Genomic DNA, 18,190 nt, shown 5'->3' on the forward strand with positions numbered 1-18,190 from the left:
GCATCACTCAAACGTCTCCAATACATAGAGAGGAAGCAGGACACGAGCGAGGCTGAGCAAACGTGGCTGCAAGATAGGTTAGAGAGAAAATTAATTACAGCCAGCACCCACTCAACCCACTGCCACTGTGTGTCCCCACAGGCTGGTTCTCATGGCGACCAGAGCCTCAGGGCCAGCATCAACAGAGCATCTGACTGGGAGAACGTTTCTCAGCTTTCGTAATGCTCTGGCACCAGGGCTGCGAGCGTCGGGGGAGCTTTCATGCTGGTTTTCCGCAGGCCCAGCTCATCGCAGTCCTGGTTGGAGGTTTCCTGAAGCCGGTGCTGTAGCAGTTTCCTTCTCCACTGCATGCAGAAGGCGGCAACTTCCAGCTCCTCCGCATCTGAGGACAGCTGTCTCAAACCCTGGCGGAGAGAAAGACAGGTGAGCCCTGGGGACACTGCACACTCTCCCAGTGTCCGCTGACTGGGGCTCTAGGGGATTCCTCTGAGGGGCTGGGCTGGTTTCCTATGGTCTCGCTTTGCTTTAACAGAGATCAGGGAACGGTGTTCGGAGAGGTGCTCTGGATGGGCACCACTCATTCTGAAAGGAAAGCACAACAGAGCCTTATATTCGTCAACATAAGATGTTCTGAGAATATACTTTTTAAAACTCTCTCTTTACCCCAAATTCTGCCTCCTTTGGATTGCGCCGTATTCATTTTGCTTTATGCAAATGCTCCAAGGGTCTGGCCAGCGGCCTGAGGAGAGCCAAGACACAGGTGTATGCTCGGCTTCAATGTCAGGTTCACTTGCACTCAGATGGCCTGGAGATTGGGCGTGGACTGGCTGGCCTAGGCTGGTGCTGCAGGACCAGCAGGAGACTGTGGGTGTGGCTGCAGGACCAGCAGGAGGCTGTGGGTGTGGCTGCAGGACCAGTGGGAGGCTGTGGGTGTGGCTGCAGGACCAGCAGGAGGCTGTGGGTGTGGCTGCAGGACCAGCAGGAGGCTGTGGGTGTGGCTGAAGGACCAGCGGGAGCTGTGGGCGTGGTTGTGCTGGAGGTAGGGACACTATTCCTTAATGGCCAGGCCTGAGATTTTCTCTCAACCTCCTTTATATTCAAAAGACTGAAACTTGTAGCTAAAATATGCACATTTTTCAAATGCTTTTCACTGAATGCATCTTGAAATTAAAATTCTCCCTCTGCATACTTAGCACCTCCAGGCACTAGCCCACTAGTCCCAGTCTGTGATTTCATGGAACTTACATCCTAATGAAAGAGCCAGACAAATACATAAATACAGGGAGGGAAACAGACAAACATGTAACTACAAATTGGGATAAGTGCTACAAGGAATTATACAAGGTACTAAAAGAGAAAACTGGGTGATATAGTTTGAGTATGGGAGGGTGTTTCATCTCCTGAGGAGGCAGAATTTAAGCTTGGGCCTAAAGGATAGAAGGAGCCAGACATGGGGAGATCTGGCAGAATTTAAGGGGTAGGGGTACATCTCCCAGGTAGAATAATACCTGTGAAGGCATGTGTCAAGGCCCTGGACAGGTGTTCTGTTAGGCATTCAAATACTTCCATTTCCAGCCTCCACTTGGACATAGAAAGCTGGAGAGAGGATTGCTCCCCCCTGACAACAAGAAAGTCAGATGATTCACAAAATCATAACCTTTCTTCAATATCATTTTTTTAAATCCTCACCCAAAGGTATTTTCCATTGATTTTTAGAGAGAGTGGAAGAGAGAGGGAAACACAGAGAGAAATATCGATGTGAGAGAAACATCCATTGGTTGCCTCCTGCACTCGCCCTGGAGCCTGCAACCGATGTACGTGCCCTTGACCAGAATCAAACCCAGGACCCTTCTGTCCGCAGGCTGACGCTCTATCCACTGAGCCAAACCGGCTAGGGCCATAACCTTTCTTGAACCCATTAGGAAGCTAAGGTTGAAGGACATCAACTAGCCTGAAATCTAAGAAAAGACAGTCACTTTCACACAGTGACGGGTACATCACTGGCTCCTTTAGGACAGAGCATAGGGGAAAGACGGGCTACCAAAGACTGATAAGAAGACTTTAGTTGAAATTCTTAACACGTTGCTAGTGGCCAAGTGCACACAAGTGTGAGTATACAGGACCCAAGAGAGCCACAAGCCAAGAACAGTCCACACCTGCTCTCGGGCTCTCTCTGGGCCCTCCTCGGGGTTCCTGAGAAGGATCTGGGACAGGGCAGGAGGTTGGGAATGTCCCTAGTAATGGCAAGGGAGCAGCCAACACAGTGACCAAAGGCAAGAACCCCTGCCTACATTGTCTCCTATGAAACAAAGACCTAAAGTCACCCTGCCATCCCTAGGACATAGGTCGAGGCCATGGCAAGAGGAGAAAGGGACAGAGTACAGGCCTCTACCTGGGGGGAAGGAGCAGAAAATGGTCCTGAATTCATACCATTCAAAGTCTCCTATTGTGGGGGGAGGAGCAGGATCACTGAGAAAGCCCCAGCCCCTAGACCTGGGACACCAGCCTGCCTTCAACTGAGGCTGAACCACCTCCCCTCCAGGCAGTGAGTCACGACTGACAAGTAAGCTGTGGGACAGGCAAGCACCTGGAGGAGAGCAGCTCCAAGGTGCACAGCAGGCCTCATGCTGAGAGTGGAGCAGGGATAGTGATAGACACCCAAACCCCAAACCCCAAACACATCAGGGGTGACTACTGCTATAACAGCCACACTCAGCTCAAATCCTGACTCACCCCCCACACGAAGGGCTAGGGGAAGCGGGGTGCCATTTTCAAGCATACATACTGTTCAGTTCATCTCTGCCAGTCTACATATAGAGTCAAGTTTTCAGTGGGAAATTATGAGACATGCAAAAAAGAAAAGAAAACAATTGACTTTCAAGAGATAAGGAATTGAACAACCCATACTCAGATATGAGCCACTTGTTGAAACTATCAGATAGGAAGTTAAAAATTACTGTGGTTAATGTATCAATTACTTTAGTGGAAAAAGTAGATGAAATGCATGAACAGATGGAGAATTTTTAGCAGGAAACAAAAAATTATTAGAAATAACTGAATGAAAATGCTAAAAATAAGAAAAAGAAAACAACATGGTAAATGATGAAGGATGCTTTGACAGACTCATCAGCAGACTGAACACAGCTGAAGAAAGAATCAGTGAAACTGAAGGTAGGTTCATAGAAATTAGCCAAATTGAAACACACAGGAAACCAAGTGGCAGGTTTGGGATAGAATCAAGTTGAATTTTTTTTTTTTTGAGAGAGAGAAGCATTGATCTATTGTTCCACTTATTTATGCATTCATTGGTTGATGCTTGCATGTGCCCTGACTGGGGATCAAACCTGCAACCTTGGCATATTGGGATGACACTCTAACCAAATGAGCTACCTGGCCAGGTTGAATTTAACAACTAAGAAGAAAGTAGAGTCTCCTCATGCGTGTATGCAGTATATCATGTAGTATATCACGTGTGCTCCACGCCAGCCCCTGCTCTGGGATCAGCACTTACCCTGAGACTCGCAGCCTCTGCAGCCCTCACAGTCTTGGAGACGGCCCGGAGGAGCTGCTGTGCATTTCCCAGCAGGAGCTCCTCAGAGGACTTGCTTCTGGCCAGGGAGGCCTTGACACTGGGGGTTACAGGAGGAAAGCAGCTGACATCACACTGGGTGAGAGGCAAATCTCAGATAGCCCAATGCCAGAACGTTCGCAATGTGAGCCTTTGTGGGCACGACTCAGAGAAAGAATGTCCTAATGGTGTAATTTGACATCCTATCTAATAAAAGAGTAATATGCAAATTAACCATCACTCTGCTACGCCCACAAGCCACGCCCACAAGCCAATCAGGAGTGGATATGCAAATAAACCCAACCAAGATGGCTACGGCCACAGAGAGCAGGAGGGTGGCTTGGGTTTCCCCGGCAATGGAGGAAGCCAAGCTTTCCGCCTGCCCTTGCCAGCCTAGGCTTCCACTCAAGGCTACAAAGTTTCAATGATAGAAGATACATAAATCCAAACAGAAATGGCGGCAGCCACGGAGCTGGAAAGAGCAGGAGGCTAGGGTTGCCCCCGGCGATGGAGGAAGCCAAGCTTTCTGCACACCCTGGCTGGCCCAGGCCTCCACTTAAGGCTACAAAGTTTCCATTATAGAAGATACATAAATCTCAATAGAAATGGCTGCCACCACGGAGCAAGCAGAAGGCTTGGCTCCGCTCCAGGCTACAAAGTTTCAATTGTAGAAGATAAATAAACCCCAGATACCAGGGCCTCCACTTGGGTCACCAGGGGGCGTGGCCGGCCTGCAAACCACCACAGGCCCCTTGCCCAGGCCGCTTCATGCCCCAAGGGAACCCCCACCCTGATCCGGGACACCCTTCAGGGCAAACCAGCTGCCCACCCGTGTACCAGGCCTCTATCCCAGGGGTCCTCAAGCTTTTTAAACAGGGGGCCAGTTCACTGTCCCTCAGACCGTTGGAGGGCCGGACTATAGTTTAAAAAAAAACTATGAACAAATTCCTATGCTCACTGTGGACCCAGGACGAGTCGGCTGCTAAGCAGGACAGGCAGCGGCACCTGGCGGGCCGGATAAATGTCCTCAGCGGGCTGCATGTGGCCCACGGGCTATAGTTTGAGGACGCCTGCTCTATCCTATCTAATAAAAGAGTAATATGCAGATTGAGCATCACTCCAACACACAAGATGGCTTCCCCCATGTGGTCAAAGATCCTGCCCCCATGTGGACACAAGATGGCCACCACAAGATGGCCAGCAAGGGAGGGCAGTTGGGAAGGACCAGGCCTGCAAGGGAGGGCAATTGTGGGCGATCAGGCCAGCAGGGGAGGGCAGTTAGGGGTAACCAAGCCAGCAGAGGAGGGAAGTTGGGGACGACCAGGCCTGCAGGGAAAGGCAATTGGGAGGGACCCAGGCCTGCAGGGGAGAGCAGTTGGGGGGACCCAGGCCTGCAGGGGAGGGCAGTTGGGGGAGACCAGGCCTGCAGGGGAGGGTAGTTAGGGGAAAACAGGCTGGCAGGGGAGCAGTTAGGCATCAATCAGGCTGGCAGGGGAGTGGTTAGGGGGTGATCAGGCTGGCAGGCAGAAGTGGTTAGGGGCAATCAGGAAGGCAGGCAGGCAAGCAGTTGGGAGCCAGCAGTCCTGGACTGTGAGAGGGATGTCCAACTGCCTGGGCATCGAGGGGTCCCAGATTGGAGAGGGTGCAGGCCGAGGGACACTCCCCCCCCCCCCCCCCGTGCACGAATTTCATGCACCGGGCTTCTAGTTTTAAAATAAAAATGTGCATTTGGATACTAAGAAAGTATGACTCATATAGTATCTATAAATTAACAAGAGGTGTTTTTAATGAAAATAACTGAAGAGATGTACTTAAGTAATGAACTTGGGTAAAGTCTCAGACTTTCAGAGCCTTTAGGATTGAGAGCTTGACAAATACACCGTATGAAGCAGGCCTTATCTTTGTGATCTGAGCACTGACAACTTAGGGCCTTGCTCACCTTGGAAAGGCTGCCCCTCCCAAGGGTAGCCAATTCCTGGAGGTAGTGAATGGTCACCTGCAAGTGCACCTTCCATATGCAAACTAACCAACCCAAACCCCGCCCACCTCCTCCCCATGGAGCTCTTCCACTCCGGGCCACTGTTCCTGCACTGATCACACTAGGACAGGGCACCAGACAAGGAGGGGCAGCCTCCATACTGCAGAGCCCATAGAAATTAGTCAAACCAGCCGATCCTAAACCCCTGTAACCTGCTCACCCCCTCTTGCCTGTTCCTTCCCATGAAAACCATAACAAGTCTCTGGCCTGTTTCCCCCTCACTCCTGCTTTTGACGGGCCCTGCCTGGCCCCGAGTGGCCCCGTTTGGCCCCACATGGCTCTGCTCCTAGGCCCTGTGAGGGTCTTCTTCCTTTCTGACAGTCATTTCCATGTGTGCGCGTCCTGCCATACCTGATTTAAACAAACCTCGAGCACCCTTACAATCCCCAGATTTGAAGTGCTAATTCATTGCAGTTCCTGTAGTTTAAGTAGAGAGATTTGAGTAGCTAATCTTGAGATGATTATGTGCCTGAAATATTTCCTAAACTGGTGATTTTTTTCATGCCATAGCACACAGAAACTAATTACAAAAATTCTGCTGCGCGCACACACACACACACACACACACACACACACACACACACACACAAAATTGTTTTTGCTGATCTGACCAAAAGAAAATGGATATAATTTTGATTCATTCACATCAGATGGCTAATGCTGTGTTGGCTGTTGTCATTATTTTATTTGACAATCTAAGGGAAAAGAGGTCAGTGCCCTGACTCTTGCAGCACAACTAGTTGAAAATCGCTGTCCTAGATAAAAGTAACCAGGTTTTATTTTTAGTTTAAAAACAATTTATATACCCTGATCTTGGCAATGTTATTTTTATAACTCACAATAATTGATACCAGTTTTAACTAGCTGCTTTCCATAATATCAGAAATCGCAAACTAGAGGCCTGATGCACGAATTCATGCACTGCATGGGTGGGGTCCCTCGGCCTGGCCAGGGATCAGGGCCGATCGGGGCCCCGGGAGAGGCCATGGGAGGTTGGCTGTGGGAGCGCACTGACCACCAGGGGGCAGCTCCTGCATTGAGCATCTGCCCCCGGTGGTCAGTGCACATCATAGCAACTGGTCGACCGGTTGTTCGGTCATTCGGTCACTTAGGCTTTTATATATAGATATATGTCTGTTACTGATGAATGTGCAGTGCAACTTTAAGGCACTTGAGTTGAAATGAAACTGGTCCATACTTATGACATTGTATATTGTCAACACGAAAGCTGTGGTAAGGAATGGTTAGCAAAACTGCTCACCTCCTGCCCGACCAGCATGGCTCAGTGGTTGAGTTCAACCTATGAACCAGGAGGTCACTGTTCGATTCCCAGTGTGGGGCGTGCAGGAGGCAAACAATCAACGATTCTCTCTCATCACTGATATTTCTATTTCTCCCTCTCCCTTCCTCTCTGAAATCAATAAAAACATATTTAAAAAGCAAAAACAAACAAAAACCCTGCTCACCTCCAGAGTTCAGGCACATTAAATTAATTCATCTTAACATAAGTTATGTGCTAACATAGTCTTTCCTGGGCAGGTAACACTGGAAATACTTCCACTTTGCAATTATTTTTACTGATAACTGGCTTTTTTGGTTATATTATTAGTATAAAAACAAATAGATAACTACTGGTAAAATTTTAAACATAATGATAAAGCACAGACATGTGTTTGTAGATGGAGCCTGATGTGCAAACACCAGCATGCGTGTGTGATGTTGCAAAGGGAGGCGGGAAGTGTCAATGCCGGTGGATTTGATTCCTGAAAATCCTTACAGTTACTCTATGTTCGCACCTACTCAGGAACAAGTTTTCCATGTTAAGTCTTATTTTTCTTTCTTACGTATATCATCCGATATATTTGTGATAAAATAAGAAACAACAGTGGCTTAAATGCATTTCTGATCCTCTGTATTAATTTGAAATTCCCAGAATTAATGTGGGCTCTTGGAGGATGAAATGTTAACAGGAGTATTAAAAAAAGGAGTATCCTCCCACCCAGCCCTCTGGAGCCTGAGCCGCAGAACACAGCTGCCCCCACAGCCGGTCCCACCACGCGCTTCTACCTGGAGATGATGCGGAGCTGGTTGCTCATGGTCTGGATCTGCTCCACGACACACAGGAGCTCCTGAGAACACCTGTGGTCTATGCAGTTTTTCGCAATGATGCGGATAAGCCTGGCGAAGTTCTGTCCAGAAGTCGCAACTTTCCTGGCAGAGGCAATGAGCTGCTCTTTGGTCTAAATCAAAAGAAATGACAAAGAAGGGGGTAGGCAATGCTGTTGCAGTTTTCCCTAAGAAATCAGTGGCAAAGTGTGCCTGGCACAACTTACTTCAGAATGAACACAGTTTAACGTGGTCTCCAGCGTGAAGGAGAGGGGCTCAGCTGAAGAGGTCAAGCTCAATATTCCATAACCTTCAAGTTATGAAAGGTCATAACCCAGGTCTCGAAGGTGCCAGAGAAAACTCAGACCACAAGAGAGTAGTCTGGTGTGATCTCTGCCAAGAAAGGAGATGCTGTCCTGCCAGGTGGCACAGGTGGTTGGAGCATCGTCCCGTAGACCAAAAGGTTGCAGGTTCGATTCCTGGTCAGGGCACATACCTAAGTTGTGGGTTTGATCCTCAGTCAAAGCAAGCGAGGGAGGCAACCAATGTTTCTCTCTCTCTCTTGCTCCCTCCCTTTCCTCCCTTCTGCTTTCTCTAAAAATCAATGAACATATCCTCAGGTGAGACTAAAAAAAAAAACAACAGGACACCTCTTCGATCTTCCTGCCGTCCTCCAGCTGCACCCAGCCTCAGTGCTGGCGAGGTCTAACACCCTTCCCCAGGGGTCACGGAATCTCCCAGCTCCCGGTCAGGACCCTGGGTTCCCCACCCTGTGTGGCCTGTGGCCCTCTAACTGCTATTTCAAACTCTTTCCCATTTTACTCCAGAGCACCAGGCACTTTGGTGCTTAAAATCGGGTTGGTAGGAAGATGGAAATTTGAGGGTTTGTAGGAGAATTCTTCATGTTCCTCCATCCCACCAGGCACAAGCCTCACTATTAAAATTATCCTCTGGGCCCAGCCCGTGTGGACCAGTTGGTGAGCATCGTCCCATACACCAGGAGGTCGCTGGTTTGATTCCCGGTCAGGGCAGGCTCAAACCCTGCTGGGGGGCCATGCAGGAGGCAGGCAATCGATGTTTCTCTCTCATCAATGTTTCTATTTCTCTCTCCCTCTCCCTTCCTCTCTCTCTAAAACCAATAAAAACATATTTTTAAACAAGTATGCTTTGGTTTTTGTTTAGGTGCCATTCCCAGGGAACCCCATGAGGCACAGGGTTTGCATATTCCTGGCGCCCTCAATCACACACCACAGCCAACACCCAAGCTCTATATGAATTAGGATATCAGAGAAGTTTGGAAAGGGAATAGGAGTCAGCATAAAGAGGTCACCACTGCCAGGTCTGACCTAATGACCTTGGGGTCACAGTCCAATGAGAAACTGGCTGGTTGAAGTGGGCAAGGTTGGGAGGAGGGATGGGACAATGGCAGGTCCTACTGCCAAGTATGGGGAGGCTGCTAGGTTTGGCTTATAGTCACCTGGTCAGGGGGCACCCTGACATCCAGCCTTCTCATCTGGACTCCCTTCCCACCCAGAATGAGAAATGGGGCCCCATGCAGCCTGGCCATGGGTTTGGGAGCCATTTGCACCTGGCAGACCAACGCGGAAGGAGTTTTCCAAATGGCTTTGGAGCCATTCTAGCTCTTCATTCTGGTCCCCGCTCAGTAAAGGAACCGCCTTCATTTTCTCAGTGTTGGTAAACAATGCTTAGCTCAACTGAATCCAGACGAGGGCCGAGGGCCAGGAGCGGTAGGTCAGGGCCCGCGTGGAAGGGCCCCTCCCGTAGGCAGCCCTCTCCTCCAGGCCATGCCGTTACCTCTATTTGGGGCAATTTTAAAAGATGTAAGTGGCCCCTTAGTTATCCTTCTGGGATACAAGTGAGTCCTTGATTTTACTAACCTGCAGCTTCTGACAATTTATCTCCCTGGTGAGTAAGACAAAACTGTGGCCACTGTGCCCAAAAGAGGAGGGGAAAGGAGAGGTGAAGTGACATTTATGATACAGTAGACAGAGAAAGAAGAGAGCATGCAAAAATGCTAAGTGCTGAGCAGCGGAGTAGGAGTGTGGCCCAACTGTGCGGGGAGCCCCAGGCGCTGGAGGGCAACGCCCAGCACCCGTCTCCCCCGCGTTGCCCAGTCCTTCCATCACCCAAGTCCCCAAAGGCCACGTGCCAGGAGGCGTCCTCTGCTCCGTAGACTCTGAGCCATCAGGAGCACCTCCTCGGCCATGTCCTGGGTCATCTGGGTGATTCTGTTCCCGCCGTCCGTGCTGTGGTCCTGCGGGGGCTGCTCCAGCTCTGCACTCCGCCAGGCCGGGCTGCCAGGCGCGCAGGGAGGGCCGCTGCAGGGCTGCTGTAGGCGGAAGACAGAGCTGGTGAGACGCCTGCTGCTGGGACCTTCCAACCACCAGGGGAGTTAACGGCCTTGTCATCATGTAACCGAGGGAACCGGGAGGGCTTCCGACTGCCCATGTGCCAGCTGCCCTTAGCATCTCTCCAAACCCACAGGAAAACACCGGGTCCCTATCACTCGGGGCCATTCACCCAGAATTTGCATAAACAGGAACCTGGCATTGTCCAATCCCAGGATAGTTACAATATCAGTGTCTTTCCCTCGGTGACTTTTCGGGCCTCACCTGGGAGAAGGGGGAATCTATAGGTTCTTAAAATTTAGGAAACCCTGAATGTTCCAACTTTGGGAACCCAAATACTGGCACATAGGAAGATGATTCACAAAATCATAGCCTTTCTTGAACCCATCAGGGAGAGGAGGTTAAAGGACATCAACTAGCCTGAAATCTAAGACAGACCTTCACAGCTCCCCCAACCCCCTGCCTTGTTGCTTCCTAGTGAGGAAGCAGCGGGACACTCCCAGGTGGGCCCTGAGCCGAGCCTCCCAGGACCTGAGCCACACAAGTTGCTCTGCACTTAGCGGTGAACCCAGTGACCATGTTCAAGAGTGGCTCTGCCTCGCCAGCCAGTCTCAAGCTCCCCAGGGCAGGGCCTGGGCCCCGGTTCGAGTGGGCAGGAGGCAGGAGGGGAGCCGCCTCCAGGCCCGCCCACCCCCACGCCTCCCGCAGCACCCCTCCTAGCACACTAAGGCCTCAGAAGGGATATGACTAAGCTGTTGGAAAAGCCTGAGGCCACAGACGTGATGGTAAATTCCACCGAAACTGGGAGCTTTAAGTTCATGGTCCTATTTGGTCTGAGGCTGTGAATATAGCAGATTCTCCACCAACAGAGGAATGGAATCATAGGGGCGCTCGGGGCTGTGGACAGACCGCGTGTGGCCACCGCGTGTGGCCTGTGGCCTTTGCCCCTGCCCGGTTGGTGGCTGTGTCCAGTGTTTGTCACACTCCCCTCACACGGGAAGGCGCTGCCGCTACCATGTGGCGTCAGGAGACCAGTCACCAAGGAGGGGTGGATGGACCGTACCCTAGAGCTGCGGGTGCAGGCGGGTGTTTAAGTGAGCAGTTGCCGTGTAGCAGACGGGACATATGTGAGTGTGGGGCCAGGATACGGCGGAGGCTGGGGTCCAGGTGAGCCACCCTGCGGTGTGGGCTCATATGAGTGTGCTTGGCCCTGAACTGGCCCAGGAGCAAGCAGGCATGTGGGGAGAGCCCTGACAGCTGAGTTCAACTCAGAAGCTGTCCAGATGCCAGAGCAGCAGCCAGCAGGTGGGCGACTGGAGGTGGGGCAGGATGTGCACGCCTGGCCTGACTGCGGCTGCTCTCTCCCCACCCCCAGAACACCTGCTCCACTACCCCCCCACCCCCCACACCTACCTCCCCCGATCATTCTGCCCCAAATCCAAACCTCTCCTGCACATCTCAGCTGCCTTCTGCATCCTAGCAAGCAATCAAAGCCACTAACTGTGCACCTGCAATGCCCAGACACTGAGTTTGGCATGAAGGATCGAAAGACGGGTAAGACAGGGTCCCTGAGCTTCACCGCTGACAATGCAGTCTTTCTAAGCTAGTGCACACAGGAAGTCCTGGGCTTTGCTATCGTCTTTCTGTGTTGGCGTCTTCAATGAAATCATTCCCCACCTCCTGGAGCCTGTTTGCTGGCCTTGCTCCCGACAGGCTGAGACGTCCCTGGATGCTGCAAGGGTGGGGGGAAGCCTTGGAGAGGGGCCCAATGACACCGAGGGCCGGCAGGACCCCGATGGGCCAGAGGACTCATCTGGGACTACGACTCAACTGCAGTGACCGAAAACAGGGAGAAAATGGCAAATGCGTGATTTGATGGCCCTTGAGCTAAGGGTTAGGAAAGTCAGAAATGTTCTTTTCAGCTCGTGTCTCACATGCAACCATCAGGGACCCGCCGCTTCCAAAACTAGAAATGTCCCCAGGCTCCTCCGCAATGAGGGGGACCACGCTGGAGGCCCCGTAGCTGCTCTGACTGCTCCTTGGAAATAGAGAATGCCCAGGCTGTGACGTACGAGTGCCCAGACGACAACGAACCCCTTCCCAAACCATGTCGCCTCAGCAGGTTCTGACAGGTGCTCATGGTTGGGGGTGCTGTTCTGGGCTGTGGGGAGGGGTGTGTCTGCCCTCAGGAGTCCCAGTTAGTGGGAGAGTGGGGCAGATGCAGGAGGGGGGCTGGCTCCCCTCTCCCTGCCCTGGGCAAAGCCCTCATCCCTGTTGTTTTGGAATGGGAGCCACTGTGGAGGAGGAGTGCCTGGAACAGAAACCCTGAGGTGAGGTGGGGGCCTGCTGTCCACCCAGAGGCCTCCAGCTGCGCAGGAGAGATGATGCCCTTTGTGGGGCGGGGTGGGGGGGGTGGTGAACGAGCTTGCTGTGGTGCCCGCCCAGTGCCGCTGCGCTGGGCGGCCAGCAGGTGTGTGAGGTGCTCCTGTCTGCAGGTTTTGATGAGAAGGGGAATGTGTCAGGTGAGCTGAGAGACACGGAATGTGCCAGTCAGTGAAGTCAGTGGCATTAAGTGTCAGGAAGATCCTGCGGGAAAACAGAAAAGGACGAGCCCCACAGGCTATCTGAGCGGATGGGCCAGGAGCCAGGGAGGCTGGAGAGCCTGGAAGGTGCTGGGAGAGGGACCTGCCTGCCCGCCCGCCCAGCTCCTTTGGGAACAGGGCCCCTTCGCAAGGTAATTACTTTTTTTTTAATCCTCAACCGAGGAGTGAGGATATTTTTTCCATTGATTTTTAGAGAGAGTGGAAGGAAGGGGGAGGGAAGAGAGACAGGAGAGAGAGAGAAATATCGATGTGAGACACACCGATTGATCCCTCGTAGGCTCTGGCAGGGATCGAACTTACAACCCAGGTATGTGCCCTTGACCAGGGATCGAACCCGTGACCCTCTGGTGCACCTGCCGACGCTCTAACCACTGAGCACACCGGCCAGGGCTCAAGGTAATTATGAGAAAGGGAAGTAAAGAGATACAGAGTAATGGAGTGAAGAAACAGGTGATCTGGTCAACTTCATCTCGGGAGAGGACCCAGGCAGGGTTTGGAGGCTTTGGGCTTCCCAGCACAAGGTCGCAAAGGGGACGGAGCAGGTTTGCCTAAAACGCTGGCCGCGCCCTCTGCTAGGGAGCTTCTCAGGTCCCGCCAACCCCCCCGTGTCTCCCACTGGCTTTGATCACAGTCGGTCTAAGAAAATCAAGTGTTTGGGATCCATGATGCCCGACTGTGCTGTCCGTTGCCCTGGGAAGAAATGACGATGCCGGAGGGTGTCCCAGACCCAACACCCTCCCAACAAGTCCTCCTTTTGCCTACGTTGACTCAGCTGGGGTCCCTGCCACTTGAAACAGAAGAACCCTGATGGGGGCAGGAACGGTGGCACAAGAAGCCAGGGCCATAGAGGATGGCTGTCAGTCACAGCAAGGCGACTCACTGCAGCTGGGCAACTCGACACACTTCCTGGAGGTCAGTAATTACGGCCACTGCACACAACACCCTTACTATGTGCAAGTATTTCATGTGGATGCTTCAGGAACCCTCTGCCCAGAAGGTATCAATGCTCCCATTCTCCAGATTATAATCTGGAGCCCAAAATAGCTAAAAGCTTCTCTGTGGACTCAGGGCTGGGAAATGGCAGAGGCAGGAGCAGCCCAAGCCATCTGCTTCCCGACCCTGGGCTCTCAAAGGCTGCCTGTGCTGCCTGCCAGGGGTGAGTTATACACGTGGGCACTGGGACAGTTTTTTCTGGAACTCGGCAGCAGGTTTGGTTCCTAGAAAGTGGGCTGAGGAGGGAAGGAGAAAAGGTGCTGCTATCCTACCGTGTCCAGGTCCACTGCAATGGTCCCGGTGATGGCTGGACTGGCTGTGCAGGTCCCTGCTGAGCTCCCTGGGGTATCTCTTGGGGCAGCACCCGGAGAATCCACACTGCCCACTGCAGCAGCCCCTGAGGCACCCTCCTGGAGGTGGAGCTGAGGCTGGGCAGGGTCCTGTTCATCACTGGGCTTCAAGCACCTCGCCAGGAGTCTGCAGGCCTTGCTGTGACCACCTTGCCAGGCCTGGAGCTGGGCCACGGCGTGGTGGGCCTTGGCCGCCCACTCCCACTGAAGCCAGTCCAGGATGTGTGCTCCCCCCTCCTCTGGGTGTTCTTGGAGCACAGGGACCCTCTGGGCCACCTCCTTGGTGAGGACGAGAATGCTCTCCAGAGCCACCAGAAGGCCTTCCTGACAGGGTCCAGCCTCCTGGCCTCCTGCCACGATCGTCTGCACAGCCTGGATGCCAGACACCATCCTTTCGAGGGAGCTTGCTGGCCTGCAGGGTCTGAGGCCCGGGGTCTGGGGGTCTTCACAGACAGAGAGCCTTGGGCTGAAGGCATCTTGGAGGGCCTGCCCATAGTCTGCATTGATGCTGCTGAGGTGGCCAATCAGGGCCTTGGCTCTGAGGGTGAGCTCCAAGCAGAGAAGGTCAAAGCGTGTGGACAGGCTGGGAGACGGTCTGGGGGAGGAGGCCAAGATCTGCGCCACGTCCAGCAGAGCATCTGTGAGCACATGAACTTCCCTGCACAGAAAGGCGACCTCGCCCTTTACCCGCTCATCCCCACACAGTCGCCTAGACAGCCTGGCAGCCTCCTGTAGCCTCTGAGAAACATCTGCTGCCTGAGCCAACCCTTCTTGCAGCCCCTGCCGGTCCTTCACAGCCTGTCGCAGGGGCAGGAGGAACAATCCTTGTCTCCCGCTGAGCCTCTCCATGCACTGGAGCAGGTCTTGGACAGCCACTGACCATAGCAGGCACCTGTCCCCAAGGCTCTCCTCCCATGAAATGGCGGCTTGGAGATCATCTGAGACCAGAACCTTGTCCAGCAGCTGTTTAGCATGGGTCTCCGCCTCCTCCAACCTGCCCTGCATTTGTAAAAGTGCTTCTGGATGCCCCATCGGGCCAGGGTCCTTCTTACCCAAATCCATGGGCCCACCTTTGGCCGCTAGTTGAGCCATTGAAACTAAGTTCTGCTGAAGCTCCATGAACACAGCCGTGCTCCCCGGAAGATCAGCTGCTGGGTTGTGACAGAACAGCTGTTGACACAGAGGGTACCAGTCACCAGCCATAGCTACCAAATCCTGCCTGCTGTCCCTGGCTCTCCCAGACAGCTGGAGAGACACTTCCAGAAGCCTGCTGGTTCTAGCAGCTGTGCAGTGTGCTATCTTCCCTGCCAGGTCAGTAGCAGAAGGTGCCAGCACCGGGATTTCTTGGAGTCCACTCATCCTCTCTGACCCCAGTGGTCCCTCCCCAGCCAGGGACTCTTGAGCTGCAGCCACAGCTACACCCGGCAGCTGAGGGGTGGTGCCGGCTGAGGACACGGGCTGGTGGCTACAGCTCTCTGCAGCAAGAGTGAGTTTGCTGATGGTGGGGAGTGGAGGGCCCCTACTCTGTGTACATGTGTTGGGACTCAAGGGACTGGGAAGAGGGTTCCTGGGTGGATAGGAAATGCCTGGGTCACTTTCCCCGAACCCTGGCCCCATCTGGTATGTCAGTGCTGGAGCTGGGGAGTCCTGGAGGCTGGGGAGAACATGAGGCTGTCTCTTTGCCACGTCAAACCTCTGGACTTGGTCCCGAAGGGGGCTGAGGATATCGGGGTGGTTCGTCCCATCCAGCCCCTCCTGGAGGCTCTGAGCAGCACAGATGAGACGTTTTGCCACGGTTAGAAACGCATCTGTATCCTGAGAGCTGTGCCCACCTGAACAGTGCTCAGCAGCCGCACCCAGGACCAGGGAGGACTGCTCCAGCTGCCGGATCAAGACTCTCAGGCCGTTACGGAAGATGGGGTCTCGATCTTGGTCTACGTATCTGTTCATTACCTGTACTATGTGTGTGGCGCGGCCCTGTAAGTATGCCACCAACCTGGGAAACTCGCGGGAGTCTCCACTCCTCCAAGCCCAGGTGAAGAAGTCCAAGTGCTTGCCCATCTCCTGAATGGATACACTCAGGAACTCGGGAATACTGAGAACCTCATCAAAACATGCCAACAGGCGCCCAGAGGCCCTGGCCCAGGCCTGGAGCAGGGCCTGCAGGGCGGAGGGGCTCCAGTCTGGGCCGGACCCCTGCGGGCCTTGTGAGAAAATCTGCTGCACTGTGACCACAAGCCCCCAGAGGCCTGCCATAGTGACCTCCAAGTCTCCGCCGGTTTGTTGTCGGGGACAGCACACCAAGGCCAAGTGGCCCACCCGGAGCATCTGCTGGGCCTGCTCCTGGAACGCGTCAAGGAGAAGCTGGAGGCTCTCGGGTCCAGCCTCGCTGCCGCGCGGAGAGCGAACAGGTGCTGTCGCCAAGGCGGCTCGGACCAGCCTTTGCAGAGGACCCTGCGTGTCGGTGAACGTGCCCAGGATCTGGCGCAGCAGCCCGGCGCGCACGCCCTGGGAGAGCGCCTCGGTGGCGGCCCGCAGCGCCGCGCGCTCTTCCGGGGGCTCCAGGCGCCGCAGCTCCAGCAGCCGGCGGCAGGGGGCCACCAGGCGCAGCCTCTCGGGTGGCGCAGCACCGACAGCCAGACGCATGCAGGGACCCAGCACGGCGGCCAGCACTACGTCCAGCCCGCCCCGCAGGCGCTCGGGCCCGGGTGCCGCCAGCAGGGAGCGCAGCTGCTGCAGGTGGCGGGGGAGCGCGCCACGCTCACAGGCCGGGGTCTCCTGGACGCCAGGCTCCAGCCGCTCCAGCAGCTCGCCCAGCGCCTCCCGGGCCAGAGCGAACAGGCGGCGCCGGGCGGCCAGCGCCGGGCGCGGGGAGCGGGCGCGGACTGCGGCGAGCAGCGCGGGGACCCGGCTCCTCAGTAGGCGTCCCCCGGGCCAGCGCGCACCCAGGCGGCTCAGGCTCAGCAGCGCGTCGGCCAGGTCCATCCAGGGTCCCCGGGGAGAGCCCGTGCCTGCCGCCTCCAGTGCGTCCAGGCAAGCCAGGCACCGGCCGGCAGTCCGAGCCGCGGTCCGAGCCGCCGCCGCATCTTCCAGGAGTAGCACCTGTTGGGCAGAGGGGAGGGGAAGGGAGCTTGAAAGGCCTGCAGGTTTGTGGAGCGACTGCGAGCTTCCCTGACCCCACACCGGTTTACAAATAAACGTCCAGACATCCCACACTAAAGAGAACTGAATTTCAGCCGCCTCCACCCCGCCCACAACAAGGCACCTAGGAGTGAAACTTAAAGAAAACTCTTGTGTAACTGAAAATGTAAACCTCCTGAATTCGAATCTCTCACGAGGGTTCCAGTCTGGGCTTGAGCGCTTATCTCCAGGTTAGAGGAGGCCATCAGCCGTCCACATGGTAGCCAACATAACCAAGGAAAGGGTGTGTCGGCGGGACTTGCTGCTTGGATGAGGTGATGGGGTCTGGGGAGATAGATGCCCATCCGGGAAGCACCCTGAGACTCCTTCCAGGCCTGACCGCCCCTGCCCAGCTCTCTCCCTCCCTTTCCACAGAGAAGGTGCCCAGCCATTCCCAAGAGCCAGCCCTTCCTCCACTCCCCTCCCCGCACCAGGTGCCCAGGCCCTCTGGCTCTCATCTTCTCATTTCCATCTCCCTTCAATGAGGTTCTGTTAAATTACAAATTCACCCCACAGTAACCCACACTACTAAAGTTTTAATGATGAACATTACTAATATTTGATCATATTTATGGCAAACACATTCCAACAGGGAGCATGTGCCAACCAAGAAGAGTTGTGCCAGTTAGTGGCACGTCAGGATGGAGTGTGGGGAGCGTTTGGAGGCTGAGGGGCTGTCCTGGCCCCGGGGCCTCCCAGCTGTAGGCCAATAAGCAGAACTTTCATTTTGGAGGCTCATTTGCCAAACAGGTTGAGAGCTACAAAGGTTTCTGTAGCTACTCCACATAGCTCCTGGCCACAGGTAGGGTGGGAAATGAAGCCCTCGGTGACACCTTTCATTAGGGGTTGGTGGACAAGTGTGGGGGTGGACGGGCTGTACATAGGTTTAAGATCATAGAGCCTCGCTCAGGATGTCTGCTCAGCTCCCTATGGCAGCTTCCACATTTAGCATTCATTCAATTGGTAATGAACTCTGTGCCTGT

The 18,190-nt window shown here is 54.1% G+C and overlaps 1 protein-coding gene across 1 annotated transcript in view; it reads right to left on the bottom strand.

The window, feature by feature from the left end:
• Window positions 1-209: 209 nt before the first annotated feature.
• Window positions 210-18,190, bottom strand: part of LOC308256661 (uncharacterized protein) — a gene marked incomplete at both ends in the record, with an annotated part of 30,430 nt that continues 12,449 nt past the window's right edge. The window contains 5 exons of the mRNA XM_080684946.1: window positions 210-404; window positions 3,512-3,629; window positions 7,674-7,846; window positions 9,883-10,062; window positions 13,950-17,129. Coding sequence (XP_080541072.1) covers window positions 210-404; window positions 3,512-3,629; window positions 7,674-7,846; window positions 9,883-10,062; window positions 13,950-17,129 — 3,846 coding nt within the window. The remainder of the gene's footprint in view (window positions 405-3,511; window positions 3,630-7,673; window positions 7,847-9,882; window positions 10,063-13,949; window positions 17,130-18,190) is intronic.

The sequence above is a fragment of the Plecotus auritus genome, assembly GCF_963455305.1.
Source record: "Plecotus auritus genome assembly, chromosome: 8".
Lineage (NCBI taxonomy): Eukaryota > Metazoa > Chordata > Mammalia > Chiroptera > Vespertilionidae > Plecotus > Plecotus auritus.